Here is a 23785-nt window from a genome sequence, read left to right on the forward strand (position 1 = left end):
CAACAATATAAAGAATAGGGAATGATAGGATACAACAATATAAAGAATAGAGAATGATAGGGTGTAACAATATAAAGAATAGAGAATGATAGGGTACAACAATATAAAGAATAATGAATGATAGGGTACAACAATATAAAGAATAGATAATGATAGGGTAAAACAATATAAAGAATAGATAATGACAGGTTATAACAATATAAAGAATAGATAATGATAAGGTACAACAATATAAAGAATAGGGAATGATAGGGTACAACAATATAAAGAATAGAGAATGATAGGGTGCAACAATATAAAGAATAGAGAATGATAGGGTGTAACAATATAAAGAATAGAGAATGATAGGGTGTAACAATATAAGGAATAGGGAATGATAGGGTACAACAATATAAAGAATAGAGAATGATAGGGTACAACAATATAAAGAATAGAGAATGATAGGGTACAACAATATAAAGAATAGACAATGATAGGGTACAACAATATAAACAAGAGAGAATGGTAGGGTGCAACAATATAAAGAATAGAGAATGATAGGGTGTAACAATATAAAGAATAGAGAATGATAGGGTGTAACAATATAAACAATAGACAATGATAGGGTACCACAATATAAACAATAGAGAATGGTAGGGTGCAACAATATAAAGAATAGAGAATGATAGGGTGTAACAATATAAAGAATAGAGAATGATAGGGTGTAACAATATAAAGAATAGAGAATGATAGGGTGTAACAATATAAAGAATAGAGAATGATAGGTTACAACAATATTAAGAATAGAGAATGATAGGGTACAACAATATAAAGAATAGAGAATGATAGGGTACAACAATATAAAGAATAGAGAATGATAGGGAGCAACAATATAAAGAATAGGGAATGATAGGGTACAACAATATAAAGAATAGAGAATGATAGGGTGCAACAATATAAAGAATAGAGAATGATAGGGTGCAACAATATAAAGAATATAAAATGATAGGGTGCAACAATATACAGAATAGAAAAAATAGGGTGCAACAATATAAAGAATAGAAAAAGACAATAACGATGACAATCAAAACAAAGGAGTAAACAAAGACTCACAAATCCAAGTTATGAATAATAATAAAGAAACAACACGAACTCCACTAAAAACCGGTAGTGAAAATGAAAAGTCAAATAGAAAAGGATAAATTGCAACAATGTAAAGAATATAAAATGAAAGAGTGCAATAAAAATAATTGGATGCAAAAATATAAAGAATAGACAATGATAGTGTGCAGCAATATAAAGTATATAAAATAATAGGGTGCAACAATATAAAGAATAGAAAATGATAGGGTGCAACAATGTAAAGATCAAAAATTGTTAAGGTGCAACTATAAAAAGAATAGAAAATAATAGGGTGCAACAATATAAAGAACAGAAAAAATAAGAGGGTACAACAATATAAAGAATAGAGAATGATAGGGTGTAACAATATAAAGAATAGAGAATGATAGGGTGTAACAATATAAAGAATAGAGAATGATAGGTTACAACAATATAAAGAATAGAGAATGATAGGATACAACAATATAAAGAATAGAGAATGATAGGGTACAACAATATAAAGAATAGAGAATGATAGGGAGCAACAATATAAAGAATAGGGAATGATAGGGTGCAACAGTATAAAAAATAGAAAATGATAGGGTACAACAATATAAAGAATAGAGAATGATAGGGCACAACAATATAAAGAATAGAGAATGATACGGTACAACAGTATAAAAAATAGAAAATGATAGGGTACAACAATATAAAGAATAGAGAATGATAGGGTGTAACAATGTAAAGAATAGATAATGATATGGTACAACAATATAAAGAATAGAGAATGATAGGGTGTAACAATATAAAGAATAGAGAATGATAGGGTGTAACAATATAAAGAATAGAGAATGATAGGGTACAACAATATAAAGAATAGAGAATGATAGGGTACAACAATATAAAGAATAGAGAATGATAGGGTGTAACAATATAAAGAATAGGGAATGATAGGGTACAACAATATAAAGAATAGAGAATGATAGGGTGTAACAATATAAAGAATAGAGAATGATAGGTGCAACAGTATAAAGAATAAAAAATGATAGGGTTCAACAATATGAAGAATGGAAAATGATGGGGTGCAACAATATAAAGAATAAAAAATAATAGGCTTGTAAAATTTAATGAACTGGGAATAATTAGTAAAATAAATAGACAAATGAATAGTTTGAAATGAAGACACCAAAAAAAAACCCAACCCCTCGTAAAGACATGCATATAAACGTATTTAGAATCTTCAAACTGCGAAGAAAATTACAAAAATCAAACGATGACAGATGGAGCTTATATATATAAGAGCCAATTTAAAGTCTTGAAAAAATTTTGAAAAATAATCTGAATGTTGTCTAATCAGTTATATTTAATGTAGGAATATAATCTTGTTAGCATTGTTAAGATGAAATACAACATCACTCAGCTGCTACTAATTGTAAAATATGTGCTACAAAAGTCTTCTTTGTAATTAGCAGACGAAAGCAATATACAAATGTGTCTGTATTTCAGGGTAAGACTCCATACGATCTAGCAGCAGCAAGAAAAAAGAGGCAATGTAAAGAAGTGATGGAATACTTAGAAGTAATTAAAGTGTTAAAATGCAAATGCTTACACTTTAAATAGTTTGATATAAAATAATTAAATAAATGTAAAAGCTGAAAAACAGAATACCACCAAAAAGGTAAAACACATAAAACCATGTAAGGTTAACCAGAAGGGTAAACTTTTCTTTACATCTGATAGTTAAAATTTCTCATTACAAAAGTAAAAATTTCTCATTACAAAAGTAAAATTATGAAGTACAATATTTTTTTTATGATATTTGAGGTATCTGTGGGTCCTGTAGTCACCATACAGTTGCTATTGACATTGCGATGACAATGTGGTAACCTCTTTCTAGATTTAATCCTATATAGAAATATAATATGCATTAACTGGTTCACACCCTTTTAAGTCGGATTCCGTCCCAGCTTTATGAATAATAAACACATTTTCTATAAGACCTTCATACAACAACATGATACTGTTTTCAATTTGTCAAAGATATATTTCTGATCTTCCTTAATCAGGTTAGAAAGAGACTTCAACTTCTGAAAGCAAAACATCTTAAACATTTAAGCAAATAAAAATCAATAGGACCCGTAAAAGCTCAGCAAAGCTCATCTTCACAAACGGTTAATAACATTCTAATGCAATTCGTTTTTAAAGAGAGTTTTCATTGGACGTTGACAAATATTTTGAAGGGGTAAACTCCACGTTCTACTAGTCTGTAACTAAGAAAGCCATTTTGAATTAAGATTTTTTGGTACATGTATGTTAAATCTCACAAAATAATCACGAAAGATACATTTTGAGCTTGCAAATGTTCTTTTTATCAACGTTGGAATCATTATGAAGCGTACGAAATGTATAAATACCTCTAGAGTTGTATGTTGGACATCGTGGATATTCATATGACATCACATTGTTTAGTTGCTAAAGTCAATGCACTAGTTTCACAGACTTTTCCATTTACATCATTTTACGCCAAAAAATTTATTCAAAATGGTACTTATTTTCATTTGCTGAAATAGAATGGAGATAACTGTATTGTATAACGCGTCGCTAGGTAACCTCAATTTGTAAAATCTTCGTTTTACGTAAGCCAAACTTATCACTACAATGCAGTTATCTTCTAATTAATCTTTACAATAAATTCTTCAGTTGTTCTTAAACATGATTCTGTATAAACAAAGTACATATATTTAAAAAAAAAAATGTTTTATGGATTTCCACAAGGGACATAATCAATAATAAAGTCAATGTACAAACAATGTTATTAGTATTTAAGTTTTATGATGTTAATTTTTATTATTTGATAGTATTTTCTTTTCACACCACTCATTGTATACTTTATAGACTACTACTTAAAGTTGTGAAAACCCAAAACAACAAAATGTGTGAAAATGTGGAAATAAAAACGTTTGAATTGACAGCGAAAAAAAAGCCTGAAATTGTTAACTTTGCCTGATAGAGTTGCCACCTTTTGGTTTACCCAAATTACTTAACCATATCAATTGAAAATGACAGAAATAAAACAAAATATTTAACAACCACAGTGACTTTACTCCTAAAATAAATAAATGGAAACCCGAGAATGGGTTATTCACATTCAGAACATAATAACTGGTTCCCGTATAAATAAATGTCAGTCATTACAAGCATTCGAAAAGTTCTAAACCTAGGTTGTATTAAAAAATCGTAATAGTTTCAGAGCCTTATAACCAAAGAAGATCTAAAATAAATAAAGTGTACTTTGCAAATTGTGATTTTTATTTCTTTGTTAAACAATATTATAAGACAGCTACAATTTTTTTATATTGACTTATCGTAGTTACTTAAGACCAGGATAAACATAAATTAATAGACTAATTCTGTTAATTACATAGAAAATGACAGATCCCATTTTGACCAAACTCAGACAGTTGAATAGAAATGACTTCCAGGATCTTGTAGCTCTCGGAACATTTGCTTCCTATGAAAACAGGGTTTATTTGTCTGGGCCTTGTAACATTGGAAAATCGTCGCTTGCAAGTATTCTTATTGGCGAGGAAATTCCAAAGACGTGGTTTTCAACTGATGGACTAATTATTCATTTTGGAAGAAATGGCATCGACTTACAACAACGAAAGATGATTCCATTGGAAAAAGGTCTGTATTATATGTTTTACCACTAAACAATCTGCTCACAGTCTGAAAAGACCATATTTTGTGCTCATTGACAATCAATGACTTGACAAAATATCGACAGTACTGAACTTTAGTATCTACTTTACTTAATAAATCTAATTAGGTACTTAATAATTGTGGTAAAGTCTAAATATGTTCTCGACCAGTCTTGGCCTTTTTCGTCCTGCCTTGACATGTCTCGTCTCGGTTTAAATATTTTTGTTGAATTTGGAGGTTTGTTCTTCCAACAAACTATTGGAATCCCAATGGGTACCAATTGAGCCCCTCTACTTGCAGATTTGTTTTTATACTCCTATGAAGCAGAATTTATCCAAGGGCTTGTACAGAAAGGAGAAAAGAAATAAGCCCAGTCTTTTAATTTCACCTTTCGGTATATTGATGATGTACTGTCTCTTAATAATAATAGATTCAGTGATCACTTACATTTAACATATCCAAGTGAACTTGAAATTAAAGATACTACAGACACAGATAAATCTGCTTCATATTTAGACCTTTTTTCTCGAAATGACTACTGATGGTAGGTTGAATACCAAAATTTATGACAAACGCGATGGATTTAATTTTCCTATAGTCAACTTTCCATTTCTGTGTAGCAACATCCCCCAGCATCGGCATATAGAGTATATGTGTCTCAATTGATACGTTACTCTAGAGCTAGCTGAAAGTACGTTGATTTTGTTGAACGAGGAATACTACTTTCTCAAAAGTTGCTAAGACAGGGCTATGAATCACTCAAATTAAGGTCATCACTCGAGAAATTTTATGGTCGCCATCATGAGCTGATTGGCCATTATGAGAAAAGTGTGTCAGAAATCGTATCTGATATTCATCCTCAGTCATAGTAACCTTAGGTCATTACCGAACTGAACAAAGAAATAACATGACGGGTGCTGTATACGGTGCTGGAAATTCACTCCCGGTTTTTAGTAGAGTTCGTGTTGTTTCTTATTTATTATTTATAACTGTTGATGTAAATGTCCTTTTGTTTTATGAGTCTTTTGTTTACTCCTTGGTTTTGATTGGTTTTGATTGTTATATTGTCTTTCTATATTTTTTTCAACTCAACTTGAATTCTCAGCAAAATCTACAGCTACATGTATATTAATTATCTATTAATTATCTATTGATCTTACACATTGCTAGGTTATTTTGGTAGTTTATTTTGTTGCTGTCAAATTTAAATATTTTAATTATATGTACATGTACCTCTCTAAATTTAACCAAACTTAAATTTAAGCTTTTTTTTTACCTTCAAATTTCATCTTTATTAGTTATCAAAGGTATCAGGATAATAGTTGAGTACGCCACATGCGCTTTTTGTCTACGTAAAACTCATCAGTGTCGAAAGAACAAAGTTGAAGAGCATTTAAGATCCAAATTTCAAAAAAATTGTGCCAAATATGGCTGAGGTAATCTATGCCTGGAAAAAGACAATCCTTAGTTTTGTGAGAAATTTGAAAAAAAATGACCACATAATTGATATTCATTTCAATATTCGGGACCATATGAGTATTTGGACCATACGCGTATGGTAATGACTGTACTGGTATATACTAGTACGCATATGGTCCGACCATACGCGTAGTACTCATATGGTCCGACCGTACGCGTATGGTCAGGATAATCAACAAGTTTACAGTTAACATTTATCTCTTCATAAGGTATGAACCTTCTGGTTGTCACGTCAATAAAAAGACAATATCAAGGGTCAGAATATTATATTATAATGATAAAAATTAACCAGTTTTATGTATTTATTTTACTCTCTAGTCACTATAGTAAACACCCTTTATACATTACCGATTTGTTATGACAATTGAATGGCAATATGTCGACTTGGGGAGATATTTCCAAAATTTCCGAATGACTGTTATGTATGTCTCAGGACCTAAGTACCACGGCACGAAGCTGCTACATATCCTTAAAATGCTTTTTTTTTTACTCAAAAGCAAAAGGTTTAACTGCAAAGGATCGTGCAGAATCAAGACCTGCAGAAAATTTTATAGTACCATGTGGAAGTTTATGTCATCCTAAATGCAAGATACAATTAGCGATGAAAAATAATTGTGGCTTCAATATTTGGTCACCGTGTTATGTTGCCTTTGCATTATAATATACATTTTCATGTGAATCTCATTGGTTTATTTTTTAGATAAAGTAAATTGTATTATTGAAACGTTTCTTATAAAATTGAGAATGGAAATTTGGAATGTGTCAAAAAGACAACAACCCTACCATAGAGCAGACAATAGCCTACGGTCACCAACGGATCTTAATTACAGCAATAAACTCCTGCTCCCGGATGAGTCCATTAGCTAGGTCCTAAACAAATATGTATACCAATGCATATTTGAAAAAAAATAATGCCTGTATGGCTAAAATTTCATATGGTCCAACCCGTGAATAAACCAACAAGTATATACTAATATAGTCTGATCATACAAGTACGGTTGGAACATATCAAACTTGGGGTAATTGTAATTGTAATCGTTAATCAGCTGTAATTGATTACTATTTTTCAAGTAATCAGTGTAATCATTAATCAGCCAAAAATCTGATTACATGTTATTTAATTTAATCAATTACTTTTCAAAATACCCTGTAATCAGGATTACTTTTTGATTACATTCTGATTACAATGGAAAAAATCTAAAATTGTGTTTTTGGTCATTAAATGAACCTCTTTGTTATTCATATATATGATAAATTTTAAACATACTAAAATGGTTTGGTTACTTCAAGCATGTCTACTTCAGTAAAAAATAAAGTAACAGCATTGAAAAGTCATCATTAGCCTAAGCAGAGACATATAATACAATTATATACCTTTTTGGTAAAAGATATTGTACATACATGTATATTCATCGTTTTATAATGGTCTTCATATTAATATTTGATAATAACTGTTATATATTCAAGTAATACTTTTTTTTAACCCTGAATTATAATCTTTTGTTAATTTTTGTGATTTTGAATTGACAGGTAGGAGACTAATTAATGTTTGTTTTTATTGCAATTACCAATTGAGTATAGCTGTAGGGAAATATATATGATAAAAGATAAATCAGACATGAAAATTTATCTAATTAGCACAAACTAAATTAAAAGTTGGACAAATATGTTGTTTAATTGTTTTTGTATTTGGACTGGACATGTAAAATGCAATGATTTTTAGTACTTACATATTGTTTACAATTTGATTAAGCATTTCTATTACAATTTAACATTGTATTAACTGGTAACTTTATTTCATCCACATTTAAACTTCCATAAACTGCAACTTGGAATACATATAAATTATAAAGAGGTCAGAAGACAAACAAAAAAACTCTTGATTATGAAATATCGTTATTAAATTTAATTCAAAATAATCCAGAGATCATTGGTGATAAAGTGTAATGTATATATATGTAGTGAAATTTGGTGTTTATTTAAATAAATGAAGTTTAATTTGAAGTTATCATTTTATAATTGAACCAAATAAAATACTTTCTCAAAAATGCTATAGTTATATTGAACGTTTATTCATTCACATCATTCAAAATGTTTTGTTTTTAAATTCATTGTAATCAGATGTAATCATGATTACTTTGCCAATGTAATCATTAATTTAATCAGATACTTTCAGAAATGATGTAATCATTAATTTAATTTAATCGTACAAATGACAAAGTAATTGTAATTTAATCAATTACATCGAAAGTAATCAGACCCATCTCTGGAACATATGCGTATGGTCGGACCATATCATTATACGCATATGGACTTGACCATTCACATATGGTTAAAATACTCATATGTTCCGGAACATCAAAACCGAAGTGTTGACTACTGGGCAGGCGATACTCTTGGGGAGGAAACGTCGGTCAGTAGTGGCATCGACCCAGTGGTGTAAATAAGATCCAGGATTAAAATTGAGTACACCAGTCGCGTGTTTCGTCGACATAAGACTCATCAGTGACGCTTATATCAAAATAGTTATAAAGCCAAACAAGTACAAAGTTGAAGAGCATTGAGGATCCAAAATTCCCTTGAATAGATACATTATGTGCAACACAGTGGAAATTTGAACTCAGTTATTCTAATATCTAGGTGTCATTAAAATAAAATAATTTTGTAAGGCTTTCAAGAATAGGTTGACATCTATTTATTTTTAAATGTCCAGGGTCAAATTATTGCTTTTCTCATGCCTCTTCCTTTTATATTTAACCTTGTTAGGTAGTGGTGATGTTTTAGCAAAACTACTTCTTGGGAATCCAGAATTAAAGAAACAACCAAGTCTGCAAGGTGAGAGTATAGAAAAAAATCCAGGTGATCCAAAGTCTAATGTTAAAACAAAGGGAAATCAATTAAATCTATCGAATATAAATCTGGGTCCTTCAAACCAGGAACACATGTCATCGAAATCCAATCAGGAGACATCAAAAGACTTCAAGGAACCACCAATCCATACTGCTTATTCCATTCAAGATGACTTATTGGAAAAGATTAAGAAAGGTACAAATATCATGAATATAGCACCATCAGATCTGGTCGATTTTGGTGGACAAAAATCATTTGATATGACCCATCAGTTATTTATCCAGCACAGGGGAACGTTCATTCTGATGTTTGATGGACGTAAAGGCCTTTATACAGAATTAGAAGAATATCCGCAAGGAGATGTTACTGCAGCATGTAAGTCGCTTTGAATAGACAATTGGATTTTGAAATACTCTAAGAGATTATAATGTAATGTATTTAATTGAACGTTTCTGTATTGACCCTGATATAGATTCGAAGTAAGTTGTATTAAACAAGATACGGAAGGGCCAATATAGGAGATCGAGAATCTATAACATTTACAATACAGAAACACGGAGTTCATAAAACTTTTATTAAATGAGTTTTATTCACACTTTTCGCAGTCACGATTGATATATTGTCAACAGTGTTGTCAATCATGATTCCTAGTCCAAATTCTTCAGTCTTAGAGTAGCTAGATTGTGTCTAGCAAATTAAAAGGAGATGAGAAGAATAATTCAGACAGTTTAACCATTTATTCCACTGCTTTCAGATAATAATCGATCTACAGAAATGAAACAGTGATAATAATCAAAAGTTTAATGCGAAAGGCTGTAAAATATTTCCATCCTAAGACATTACAAAACAAGAAAAATCATTTAATTTATTTGTGCTATTTTAAGTCAAATTTCAAACTATATGAAACAAATGTATTGTATCCAGAATGATAAGCAAAATGTTATTTTAAGAATAAAGCGCTTCTGCAGTCATCAATAATATTTGTATTTCAATACTATAGTTAACCAATTATTTGATTAGTTTTTAAGAGAAGAAAAGTAACATGAATTTGAATCAATGTAATCATGGCTAAAATTGCAAGCTTTATACAGTTATATATATCCATCATGATAAAATATATTATTGAGAAGTCTGCAGAAAAATCAGGAAATAGGTTTAGAAAACCTCTGTACTGTTAATCATGAAAATTCAAGCAATTTGAAATAAAGTGAATCTTTTGGAAACATTTTATTACTTGGTTTACTGTTGTAGCTATTCTGGAGCATTGGATTAACTCTGTATTGACCTACTGTAACAAAACTGAAGATAAAATGTCTTCTTTATTATACTTTTGTAGCTGTTTTGGAGCATTGGATTAATTCTGTATTGACCTACTGTAACGAAACTGAAGATAAAATGCCTTCTTTATTATACTTTTGTAGCTGTTCTGGAGCATTGGATTAACTCTGTATTGACCTACTGTAACAAAACTGAAGATAAAATGCCTTCTTTATTATACTTTTGTAGCTGTTCTGGAGCATTGGATTAACTCTGTATTGACCTACTGTAACAAAACTGAAGATAAAATGCCAAGAATTTTGTTTGCGGCCACTCATAGTGATAGCTTCTCAGAGGTATGTCTGCCTTTATTATTCATTTTCCCATCTTACTTTTCAAAACACATATGCAAAATTTCAGTGACAAAACTGTTTCTCCCTCCATATTTTTAAATATTTAACAATTGAAACAATCAGACACTAAACTTAATTCTTTTTTGTCAAGGGCCAAGTTTGAATAAAGGGCTCAACCTATATTTGTCATATTAAATAAGACTTAAATGTACTTTTAATATACCAAATACAGCCTTTTTATGCAATCATATATGTAGCTCTTGAGTCTTAAAAAAGATTATCTGTAATAATTTTATATTAAAGTCAATGCCACTTAAACTACATGAACTATGTCAAATGGAAACAAACCTTATTCATCCACTGATCTACAATTTTCAATTACTTGTTATTGAAGATCGGAAGATTTTGCGTTTGGTATTTCATTGAAAATTTTGTAAATAGATATAAGTGGACAAGTTATTGTCAAATAAGTGCTTGTAAGCACTCCCTGGAAAACTATAATAAATCTCTGAATCAATGTTGAGTCAACAGTTTAGGAAGAAAACACAAAACACTAATGAAAAAATCGTTTGGAAAATCATGACTTTGCATTGAAAACCTAGTCGTTCGATCAAGTAATGGTTATTGAAATGAATTCTCGCTTTAATTTTTCCACTTTGATAAAACAATAAGGTTTCTGTTTTGGGATACTTTTTGGTTATATCGGTGGGAAACAGTAGAAATGGGATTCACTTCAAAATAGTTTGCAGTAACCAACTTGGCAGTCAAGAGGATAAAATACATTTACATGGTCAAGAATCTCAGATACAATGTACGTTTTTAAAGCTTAACCTGGAAATTTTGAGTCATCTGAAAAAAATAGGTTTTGTTATTGTTTAACAGTGTTTCAAAATATTTCGGTTGATTACAAATGGTTCTATGAAATATGTTAGCAATTATAAGAAAGGCCTCTCCAAATGATTTTTGTATAGAAATAAAAAGCTTTTTTGTAATTGCAAACTTCCTACTTACGTTTTTATTTTTGTTTTCTTGTGCTATTAGCGCTATACAACCAGGTTTAATCCACCATTTTCTACATTTGAAAATGCCTGTACCAAGTCAGGAATATGACGGTTCTTGTTCACTCCGTTTTTATGTGTTTTGTCATTTGAATGTGAACTTTCCGATTGGATTTTCCTCCGAGTTCAGTATTTTTGTGACTTTACTTTTTAACCGTTTCATTGTTATGATTGACAGGATGAGCAAAAGAAACTGGTGCTTAAATTCAAAGAAGAACTGCGGAAAATATTTTCCTTACACAAGCTTCATGAGCATATCATGTATGACAATGTCTTTTTCATAAATGCAACCGATGCAGTAGATCAAGATATTGAGCGTTTGAAGGATACATTAGTTGATATCGCCTTTCAGCAGTCAACATGGGGACAACAAATGCCGATTGTTTGGGTGCCTCTTGATTTACAGATATCTGATATGAGAGCGGAGGGAGTAAAGTTGATAACAAAAAAGAGACTTTTAGAGATAAACAAATCTAATAATGAATTTGCTCTAAATGAAAGAAGAGTAGACGATTTCTTACTTGTTCAGCACTCAATCGGAAAGCTGTTGTATTTCGATGAACCTGCTTTAAGAGATTTCATTGTCATTCAACCTTCAGCAATGGTCAATATCCTGAGAGCCTTCGTTACAGACATAATGTTTTGGCCAGAAAAAGGACCTGTTCGAGACATACTTGAAAATTTATCATCTACTGGAGTTCTAAAGAAGACAGATCTTTTTACTCTTTGGTCACAACCAGCTTTCAAGGAAATTTTGACCGATATCAAAACAAAGGAATATATAGTACAAGTCCTCCTCCATCTAGATATCCTTGTAGAACCTAAAAGATACACTGAAACGGAAGTTGCTGCAGATTCTTTTCTAGTACCCTGCATTGTGAAGGAAAATATTCCACAAAAAATGCGCAGAAATGCAACAGACGACAAAACACTATGCATAGCTTATCATCTGAAGGAGACAGTAGTTCCATCTGCTTTGTCGTTCAAGCTTATAGGGGCTGCTATTAGCATCTGGCCTCTGAAAGTAGACGACTCTCGGTTTTGTCTTTATTTTCAAGCTGCAATTATGGATGCTGACAACAGAAATGAACTTCAAATTCATGTTAAAGGGCAGAGAATATTTGCATACCTCATCAATGACGAGTCAAAGCAGCTCATATCACCAGATCTAGCAACAATAACACAGGAATGCCTAACTTTGGCACTTGAACGAATTCTTCAGTTTTACCATCGTTGTTTTGGTAAACAAAGTCACCATTTAATGTCAGATCTGTTTGAAATAGAAGTCGGAGAAGTATGCAAAGGCGAAACATGCTTACTTCCATTATGTGATGCTAAAACAAGAAAGTCTTGGATATGCAAGAATGGAATAGAACATAAAACCAAAATTTCTCTGAACTGGGTTTTTGATAAGGTCAGTGACACTTTTTAGCTCACCTGGCCCAAAGGGCCAAGTGAGCTTTTCTCATCACTTTGCGTCCGGCGTCCGTCGTCGTCCGGCGTTAGCTTTTACAAAAATCTTCTCCTCTGAAACTACTGGGCCAAATCAAACCAAACTTGGCCACAATCATCATTGGGGTATCTAGTTTAAAAAATGTGTGGCGTGACCCGGTCAACCAACCAAGATGGCCGCCACGGCTAAAAATAGAACATAGGGGTAAAATGCAGTTTTTGGCTTATAACTCAAAAACCAAAGCATTTAGAGCAAATCTGACATGGGGTAAAAATGTTTATCAGGTCAAGATCTATCTGCCCTGAAATTTTCAGATGAATCGGTCAATCGTATGTTGGGTTGCTGCCCCTGAATTGGTAATTTTGAGGAAATTTTGCTGTTTTTTGTTATTATCTTGAATATTATTATAGATAGAGATAAACTGTAAACAGCAATAATGTTCAGCAAAGTAAGATCTACAAATAAGTCAACATGACCAAAATGGTCAGTTAACCCGTTTAGGAGTTATTGCCCTTTATAGTCAATTTTTAACCATTTTTCGTTAATTAAAGTAATCTTTTACAAAAATCTTCTCCTCTGAAACTACTGGGCCAAATTAATCCAAACTTGGCCACAATCATCTTTGGGGTATTTAGTTTAAAAAATGTGTGGCGTGACCTGGTCAACCAACCAAGATGGCCGCCACGGCTAAAAATAGAACAAAGGGGTAAAATGCAGTTTTTGGCTTATAACTCAAAAACCAAAGCATTTTGAGGAAATCTGACATGGGGGTAAAATTGTTTATCAGGTCAAGATCTATCTGCCCTGAAATTTTCAGATCAATCGGTTGTTGGGTTGCTGCCCCTGAATTGGTAATTTTGAGGAAATTTTGCTGTTTTTGGTTATTATCTTGAATATTATTATAGATAGAGATAAACTGTAAACAGCAATAATGTTCAGCAAAGTAAGATCTACAAATAAGTCAACATGACCAAAATGGTCAGTTGACCCGTTTAGGAGTTATTGCCCTTTATAGTCAATTTTTAACCATTTTTCGTAAATTAAAGTAATCTTTTACAAAAATCTTCTCCTCTGAAACTACTGGGCCAAATTAATCCAAACTTGGCCACAATCATCTTTGGGGTATTTAGTTTAAAAAATGTGTGGCGTGACCTGGTCAACCAACCAAGATGGCCACCACCGCTAAAAATAGAACATGGGGGTAAAATGCAGTTTTTGGCTTATAACTCTGAAACCAAAGCATTTTGAGGAAATCTGACATGAAATAAAAAGGTTTATCAGGTCAAGATCTATCTGCCCTGAAATTTTCAGATGAATCGGTCAATCAGTTGTTGGGTTGCTGCCCCTGAATTGGTAATTTTGAGGAAATTTTGCTGTTTTTGGTTATTATCTTGAATATTATTATAGATAGAGATAAATGTAAACAGCAATAATGTTCAGCAAAGTAAGATCTACAAATAAGTCAATATGACCAAAATGGTCAGTTGACCCCTTTAGGAGTTATTGCCCTTTATAGTCAATCTTTAACCATTTTTCATAAATCTAAGTAATCTTTTACCAAATCTCCACTGAAACTACTAGGCCACAATCATCTTTGGGGTATCTAGTTTGAAAAATGTGTCCGATGACCTGGCCATTCAACCAAGATGGCCGCCACGGCTAAAAATAGAACATAGGGGTAAAATGCAGTTTTTGGCTTATAACTATGAAACCAAAGCATCTAGAGCAAATCTGACAAGAAGTTAAATTGTTAATCAAGTCAATATTTATCTGCCCTGAATTTTTCAGATGAATTGGACAACTGGTTGTTGGGTTGCTGCCCTCCAATTGGTAATTTTTAAAGAAATTTTGCCGTTTTTGGTTATCTTGAATACTATTATAGATAGCGATAAACTATAAACAGCAATAATGTTCAGCAAAGTAAGATCTACAAATAAGTCAACATGACCTAAATGGTCAATTGACCCCTTAAGGAGTTATTGCCCTTTATAGTCAATTTTTAACAATTTTCATTAATTTGGTAAATTTATGTAAATTTTTACCAAATATAGTTCTCTGTTACTAATGGGCAAAGTTCATTATAGATATAATTGTAAGAAGCAAAATCGTTCAGTAAAGTAAGAACTTCAAACACATCACCATCACCAAAATACAATTTTGTCATGAATCCATTTGTGTCCTTTGTTTAATATGCACATAGACCAAGGTGAGCGACACAGGCTCTTTAGAGCCTCTAGTTTATAACTATTATCTTTATCTTCTGACTGCATAAGACTGAATTTATTGAGGATAAATTGGAAAAATGAATTTGACATGTATCTTGTAAAACAGATTGATTGATGTGTTAATACATTTCAGCAAATTTCAAACACTTATTAGATTGCTTTAACGAAATATGAAGAAAATCTAGATCTGTAGAAAATGCCTTTACCAAGTCAGAAATATGACAGTTGTTATACATTCATTTTATGTATTTTATCTGTTGATTTTGCTATTTTATAAGGGACTTTCAATTTTGAATTTTCCTCAGAGTTTGGTATAGAAATCACACATAAACCACCATCACATCAGAGAATTGAGAACAAATCAAAAGTTACAATAATAAGATACATTTATACTTGGTTAATTTTTTCTTTTACATGCTCCTGATTTTATAAAAAGTAAAGTATAACTAACCTAACTCCCGTCTTGTCATTGGTTATATTGGAAAAGATAGCATATTAGAGTCCAACGTAAAAAAAATTAAATTGCTTCAAAATTGGTTGATTATCTTTAGAAAACTATCGAAAACGAAAAAAAAAATTGATAAACTCATCAGTGGCAAGATAAGTGAAATTATAACAGTAAAACCAAAACACAAAATTAGAAATCTAAAGAAGCAGTCCTGTAAAATAGTCAACAACAAAATAGTCATGCAAAACATTACTGATATCCCTAATGTATATATGTATCTCTTCATTTCAGAATAAAGAGACTTGTGACGAAAACTGCAATGGTAATAAATTACAATATTTTTGATAATATTTTTTTCAATGAATAGTACTTGGAGTATGTCGCAGATTTTAGTAAAATAATGCATATAACTGTGGCTCGTTACAATAACTTAAACAATTGAAAATCGAAAATATCTTATCTTTTTTATTATCTGACATTTAACTGATTGAATTCTTTCAGAACAATAAATCATTTGTAAAGAATGCATATAAAAGCGGCGAATACCATTCTTAACGTTCTTTAAACTAACAATTATTGTATTTCAAATCCACATTTAAAAAAATAAATATTGTATTGGTACATACATTTCAGTAGTAATAATTTTGAATAACCATATTGTCATCGATTTATTGTTTGCTCTATTAACCAACCGGTTACTTTATCGGTAGTTTAAAACAACACCTTAAAAGCCTACAACTCACTGGTGCTTTTGTTATCTGGACGATTTATGTGTGATGTTTTAAAAGAACAGACATGTATGTTTCAACTACACATGGTTTTTAACAAAAAATCAACTCTTTAAAATACATTTTCAAGAGCGTTTTACTCTGATGTAAGTAACTTTAATGTAATAATAAATGTTCTCTGCCTGAAGATAGTTTCTATGTTGTTTTTATTTACAACCGACTGGTATATACTCCGTATAATACTGCAATGAGGAGGGTCAAATGTTGTGAGTTCAATGAACCAAATGTTGCCGCTGTGATTGATAGATATGAAAAAAGTCTTACACGAAGATATAAAGTAGATAGAGAGGATTAAATGAGATGAGATAAAGATATAGACATTTTGGTATATAACAAAATTAGATAGCAAATCTAAATACTGATGTCAGTCATCATGGCATATCATATTAGCAACAGTCATTATTCTTTTATTTAAGGTCTTGGCTCAGAAATGCTCCTCCTAGAACCAAATGATCATCATTTCGTCCATTTAGCACAAATAATGGGGATTGATGAGTTTCGTGAATTCTTGATTCATCTAGGTATCAGCACAGCTGATTACGAAAAATTGAATCATTGTTATTTCTCAAATCCAATGAATTTTATGTTGATGGGGTTGTTTAAATGGAGGGATAAGGCAGAAATTGACCAATCAATATCAACATTTGAGGAATTGATGAGAGCACTGACAGCTATTGATAGAAAACATTATCTTTGCAAGGTACGTATAATCAACTGCTCTTTTGATTATTAGAATTGGGGGTTGTTTTTTTGGGGGGGAGGCGTTAACACTCTCTCCAGAATAAATTTGGTTACTGATTGTGGGTTGAACATGGATAATAGAATTGGGGTGAATGTCGATATTGACGATATAGATTTTGAGTTGAGCATGAATTATAGAATTGGGGTGACGTCGATATTGACGATATAGCTTTTGGGTTGAACATGAATCATAGAATCGGGGTGAGTGTCGATATTGACGATATCGCTTTTGGGTTGAACATGGATAGTATAATTGGGGTATATGTCGATATTGACGATAAAGATTGATTTTTTTATTTAAGAGTTATGGCCTTGCTTGATTATAAAATGGCACTTTGTCGTTTCTGCTCATTATTTTAAGGTACTTTTAACCATTATTTCTAAATCTTATTACGTTTCTATTGGTAGAAAAATTGAGGCCTAAATTTTCATATATCATTCAGAAGTAAGTCCTTGCTTGATTGGAAAATGTCATTTCATGTTGTTCCTATGTAATACCTTAAGCCAATGCTTTCATAATGCAGACAACACATTTAGCTGTCAATTTGGCCTCGTACTTCTTGTTTTGATTTACAAAAATAAGTAACAACTAGTTCATTGTATATATCATATTACAATTGTAAAAATTACTAATTTCAGGTACAGAGAGAGGACCATAGTTTGATGGGTATGTTTTATTTAAACGTTGTTGATTGAACTATCTAGATGACGACTTTACTTACAACTATAAATGTTGTTGGTTTATGTTTTTAAATTCATATGATCAAAATGATCTTGTAGTGATAAGGCTGATAAAAATAATTGAACAAATGCATGCATATATACCAATGCAAGCCGAATACTTTTTAAAGGTTTTATTTAACATGTATTACATATGAGTGTACAAGAGGACGCTATTTCAAATCATTTTTTTTTTATTTGAAATAAATGTCTTTAAACTTTAATTTTATTAATAACTTAGCCTTCACTAAACATGCTAAAGTAAGGTATGTTAATCCTTTTTTTTTATTTAAATGAGATCAAGTGCCTTTGAATGATTACAAATATCAATTCAATAGTATTTCATGTTGGTGAGTTTGAATGTTTGATATTTTTTCTCCCGTCGTAACAAAGTGACAAGGTCAGTTTAAGGGGACTTATATGTGTACGTACTATGGTAATCCGTATCCTTAGTAATGGTGTATGTACTTTGAAACTTTTGCATTGTTTGCATGATACATTTTAAGATGAATTGAGTTAAATTATAAGATGTGGACAGTGTAAAAAGTATCTTTACGGAAGTCTAACACAAACTAAAAAAAGCCATGGTTAACAATGAAATTCAACCACAAGACAAAAAACAGTCCTTAAATAAAGACTTAAGACAGAGAAAAACAAACATCCATAGAAATTATGATCTCAGATGCTCAGAAAAATTAAGTAATTACTGTTACACGTGTGCTAATATTAGTTGAAATTCGATGATGTTACATTCATGGAAATAATTTTGGTTGAGACAAATTCAACATATGTACTGTCATTTTTAAATGGTCAATAAAGGTCAGCCTACCTGTGATTAGGTCTGTAAAAATTTCTTAGATAAATGACTACAAATGGAAAAAAATGGGCTGTGCTTAAGTGCTCCAGAAGAGTATGTAGATCCTTCTCTACTTGTGGCACGGGAATTTTGTTACAACAATTGTAACATATTTGAGCCAGTTATTCCGAAGCCAGGTATAAAAGAGGGGCGTAAGATACCAGAAGGACAGTCAAACTCAGAGATCGAAAATAAACTGACAACGCCATGGATAAAATTGAAAAATACAAACAGACAAATGATAGTACAAATGACTTAACCTAAGCAACACGAACCCCTCCAAAAATTGGGGATGATCTCAGGTGTTCCGGAATAGCAAGCAGATCCTACTTCACGTGTGTCATACCAGGACGAAAGTACATACATATGATGTAAATTGAATACTAAATCAGTATATTACATTCTCTTTTTTCAATGTAATAGTCCAAAAGAAGATATGTCAACCTCTCTTAAACATTTTTCTCCTAATTTTTGTCCAGCCTCCGACTTTTGTAATAGAAAGCTCGACATAGGGATAGTGATACGGTGGCGGCGGCTTCAAACTTAAAAGCTTTATATTTTAGAAGGTGGAAGACCTAAATGCTTCATACTTAGTAGATAGATGCCACATGTTACGAAGTTTCAAGTCATGCCAAATGTCCTGGTCTTCCTTTTCATGGTTCAATGACATAAAAAAAAGATTTTTTGTAATGTTAAAGTCTTTCTTATTGTAAGTAATACGATAACTTCATTTAGTAAGTACATACCTTGCAAGGTCTGCATGCCCGACAGAGAGTGTTCATTACACTTCGACCTCATTTCATGGATCAGCTAACAAGGTTAAGTATTGGTGGTCAAGTCCATATCTTAGATACTATAAGCAATAGGTCTAGTATATTCGATGTATGGAAGGACTGTAAGGTGAACATGTACAAATGGGAGGTGTCATCTGACCTTGATTTCATTGTCATGGTTCGTTGGTCAATGTTGTTTTTTTTTGGTTAATGTTATGTTTATGGTTTACGTGACAGTTGTACATAAGCAACACGACGGGTGCCACATGTGGAGCAGGATCTGTTTACCCTTCCGGAGCACCTGAGATCACCCCTAGTTTTTGGTGGGGTTCATGTTGTTTATTCTTTGGTTTTCTATGTTGTGTCATGTGTACTATTGTATGTCTGTTTGTCTTTTTCATTTTTAGCCATGGCGTTGTCAGTTTGTTTTAGATTTATGAGTTTGACTGTCCCTTTGGTATCTTTCGTCCCTCTTTTGTAATAACGCTTTATATTAAGGACTTTCAACATAATATCAATGATTAGTAAAGAAGGCGAAACTTTTCAGCATGTATACTTTTAAACGCAACGGTATCAAAACAAAGGGACCAACTATAGTAAGAACCTAAATGTGCGTAGCATATCTTAGCATTGATTTTAGTTATGATACGCCAGTGATATTTTATATGAAGTTCAACTAGCATTAGCAGCATGTATGTCCATAGAAACCATGAAGCCTTTCAACTTAGTCAGTTTATTAACCCGAACTGTTTTCATAGTTAGGTTTTGTCTTTTTTTGTTATGTAGCTTTATTTATAGAACAGACAGAAGAAGTGGTCCAGTTTAAGCCTTAAAATGAGTTGCTATGGGTAGTTACGTTGTTTATATTAACCGGTTTTTAGTTGTGTTTGGTTGCTAAGTCTTTAGTTTTCTATGTTTTGTCCTATTTGTTTGTGTGTTTGTCTTCTTTCATTTTTAGCCATGACGTTGTCAGTTTATTTTTCGCTCTATGAGTTTGACTGTCCCTCCGGTATCTTTCGCCCCTCTTTTCCATACATACGACTGTCCCTCCGGTATCTTTCGCCCCTCTTTTCCATACATACGACTGTCCCTCCGGTATCTTTCGCCCCTCTTTTCCATACATACGACTATCCCTCCGGTATCTTTCGCCCCTCTTTTCCATACATACATGACTTTCAAATAGTCCGCTGTGGTCGTTCCTGGTGGAGGTAATTTCCGAGAAAAAAATTCGGTAGCATGAAATTAATTAAATGATGATTTAATTTTTTACAAGTTAAAGTCATATGCAATGATTGACTTGTGAAAAATAATGTTTATCCAGTTCTTAAACTAATGCATGTATATATCATAAACTTAGTCTGCTCTGCACGAATTAATTTGTTACAAGTTAAAGTATTACCATTTTAATTGTTAATGAGAAATATTATATCAAAGTAACAAACATGTATAAAATATATGTTGTAATGCTTAATATATCAAAAAAGTTGAGAAATTAATTCATTCTTATTTGTTTTTGTTTCCTCTATAATAATTAGTTATATATACAGTTTTCATGCTATTATTAATTGATTTTGTATTTAAAATTATTTTGTTAACCTTTTCAGTAAAATCTCACAGTCGCCTTCAAGATGTTCCACCAGAAGAGGTAATTAAAGCTTTGACACAAAAGAACCTAATAGGTGACTGCGTTGTTCACTTTGGTATTGAACTGGGTCTTACCAGTGTGGACATCAGTAAGACTCTGTACAATTTCCAAAGGGATTTAGATGGTCAAATACATGATCTTCTTATGAAATGGATGAAGACAGATGGGAAGAAACCAACAATATACTGGTTGATGGTGGCTTTAAAACGTGTTCAAGCAGTGAAAGGATTCAACTATGTGAAGAAAAAATATTGTGTTGAATAAGATTGTGTGCTCAAGTAGGAAAAAAGTAATCAGTATATAGGATAAGGATAATACTTTTTCTTAGATAAACTGTACCCATTGGTGGCCTTGGTATGTTTTCTACTCAATGGTTGGTTTAGTGCCTGTTTCACACATTCCCTGTTTTCTGCTCATTGGTCAGTTTAGTGCCTGTTTCACACATTCCCTGTTTTCTGCTCATTGGTCGGTTTAGTGCCTGTTTCACACATTCCCTGTTTTCTCCTCATTGGTCAGTTTAGTGCCTGTTTCACACATTCCTTGTTTTCGGCTCAATGGTCGGTTTAGTGCCTGTTTCACACATTCCGTTTTCTGCTCATTGGTCAGTTTAGTGCCTGTTTCACACATTCCTTGTTTTCGGCTCAATGGTCGGTTTAGTGCCTGTTTCACACATTCCGTTTTCTGCTCATTGGTCAGTTTAGTGCCTGTTTCACACATTCCTTGTTTTCATTCTCTATTTCAGATTTTTAACTCATTTTCGTATTTCCTGCAAACAATGGTGATTGCCATTGGCGTCATTTTTTGTCGAACTTGCAACTTCTGTTATGATAATGATCCAGCATAAATTATCATCTAAATTTCATGGGGCATTGGCCAGTGTTGAGTTCATGTTTCAGAGTGTTTCTTAGTAACTATATGCACTGATTCAACTATAGTTGTATTTAATGACTTTTAAGCATATATTTCTGTCTGGATAGCTTGTATTATGTTCAATGTTTTCAGTTGATGATTTTGGCTTTTTAACTCTACGCACTGCACTCTTTGTCACCAACTGTTCCTAATTTGTTGATAAATGTATGCAGGCTTTTTATGTTGTCACCTTATTTGAAGGGGAAATGTTTAATTTTTCGTCCTATAAGTAGTTTTTACATGTTAGACAGAGAGAAGTGAAGACCTTATATAGTTCGGGCTTCATGAGAATTAAGTAGAAGGGGTTGAACTTGTTAAATATATGCTCTTTGAATGATACATTTCATAGATTTATAAGCATTTACATTTTCAAGGATATTATTTTCTTGAAAATTAAGATTTAATTATCCAATTTCAGTAATCCAATCAGAGACGACAGAGTTTACAAATGCTAAAAGAATGTAAAAAGAAACACAGACTTTTTTCAGAATTTAAAATCCCTTTCAAACAATCCTGTTCAGAGAGGTTAATCCATATCGATAGAAATGACAATTCACTACATTGTATTATAAAATCCACCCTTCCCCTTTGCAAATAAATTTCCTACATTTATATTATGTACAAATGTAAGTTCTTTACTGGCTATAAATGACCAAATATAGTGGTAACCGTGATTTATAGGAAATAACACAATACTTTACTGCCAAATATCAAATGGCTGCAAACAAATGTAAACACCAATGTTGCTTGTGATATAGATTCGTTTGCAAGCTTATTATTTTTATTGAATTTGAAAATAAATTCCATCCAAAGTCTTTGATTAATTAACCCTGTATACCGCCATTATCCATGTGAAATTACATTTTTGTTAAAAACATCGAATAGCAAAATTATTTTATGTTAACTCCTATGTTACGTTTACATTTTAAGACGCGAATCAATGCATGTGGTTTTAAATTAGAAAGATGTTCTCTGTATTTTTTTGTTAAATATTTGTATGTTTAAAAGATATATAAATGATGTAATTAATAAATATTTATGATTTTTATTATAATGTAATAGTTGTAGACTACGGTAAAAAAGAAAAATCTTCAGATGAGTATAAAACAACTAGATTGATTATGTTTTTATTACAAGTTTTCAAGATTATCGGGTATAATTATAATTAAAACAATTCAAACATCAACATTAATCAGCAGTAATTAGCAATTTCTTTCAATTGACTTTGATTCTAACAAGTCTTTCATCTTGTGTAATAACAAATAGTTACACACACAACGGTACAAGCCGATCCCCAAGCTGATACATACAAACTTTGGCATTTGTTTTTTGATGAGCAAATATTATATATGTGTAGAATGATATAGTGCTTTGGTTTTTTGATGAGCAAATATTATATGAGCGTATGAAAGTTGCTCTATAACATGTTATTGTAGTGCTGCAAGTGT

At 31.8% G+C, this 23785-nt stretch overlaps 1 protein-coding gene across 1 annotated transcript in view; it reads left to right on the forward strand.

Annotated features, from left to right (window-relative positions):
• LOC139499213 (uncharacterized) overlaps window positions 1-21775 on the forward strand; it is a 327861-nt gene extending 306086 nt beyond the window's left edge. The window contains exons 12-20 of the mRNA XM_071287890.1: window positions 2587-2658; window positions 4506-4767; window positions 9028-9486; window positions 10618-10724; window positions 11958-13193; window positions 16197-16227; window positions 17110-17393; window positions 18074-18101; window positions 21388-21775. Coding sequence (XP_071143991.1) covers window positions 2587-2658; window positions 4506-4767; window positions 9028-9486; window positions 10618-10724; window positions 11958-13193; window positions 16197-16227; window positions 17110-17393; window positions 18074-18101; window positions 21388-21692 — 2784 coding nt within the window. The 3' untranslated portion in view covers window positions 21693-21775. The remainder of the gene's footprint in view (window positions 1-2586; window positions 2659-4505; window positions 4768-9027; window positions 9487-10617; window positions 10725-11957; window positions 13194-16196; window positions 16228-17109; window positions 17394-18073; window positions 18102-21387) is intronic.
• The last annotated feature ends 2010 nt before the right edge of the window (window positions 21776-23785 follow it).

Source organism: Mytilus edulis, chromosome 12, assembly GCF_963676685.1.
Source record: "Mytilus edulis chromosome 12, xbMytEdul2.2, whole genome shotgun sequence".
Taxonomy (NCBI): domain Eukaryota; kingdom Metazoa; phylum Mollusca; class Bivalvia; order Mytilida; family Mytilidae; genus Mytilus; species Mytilus edulis.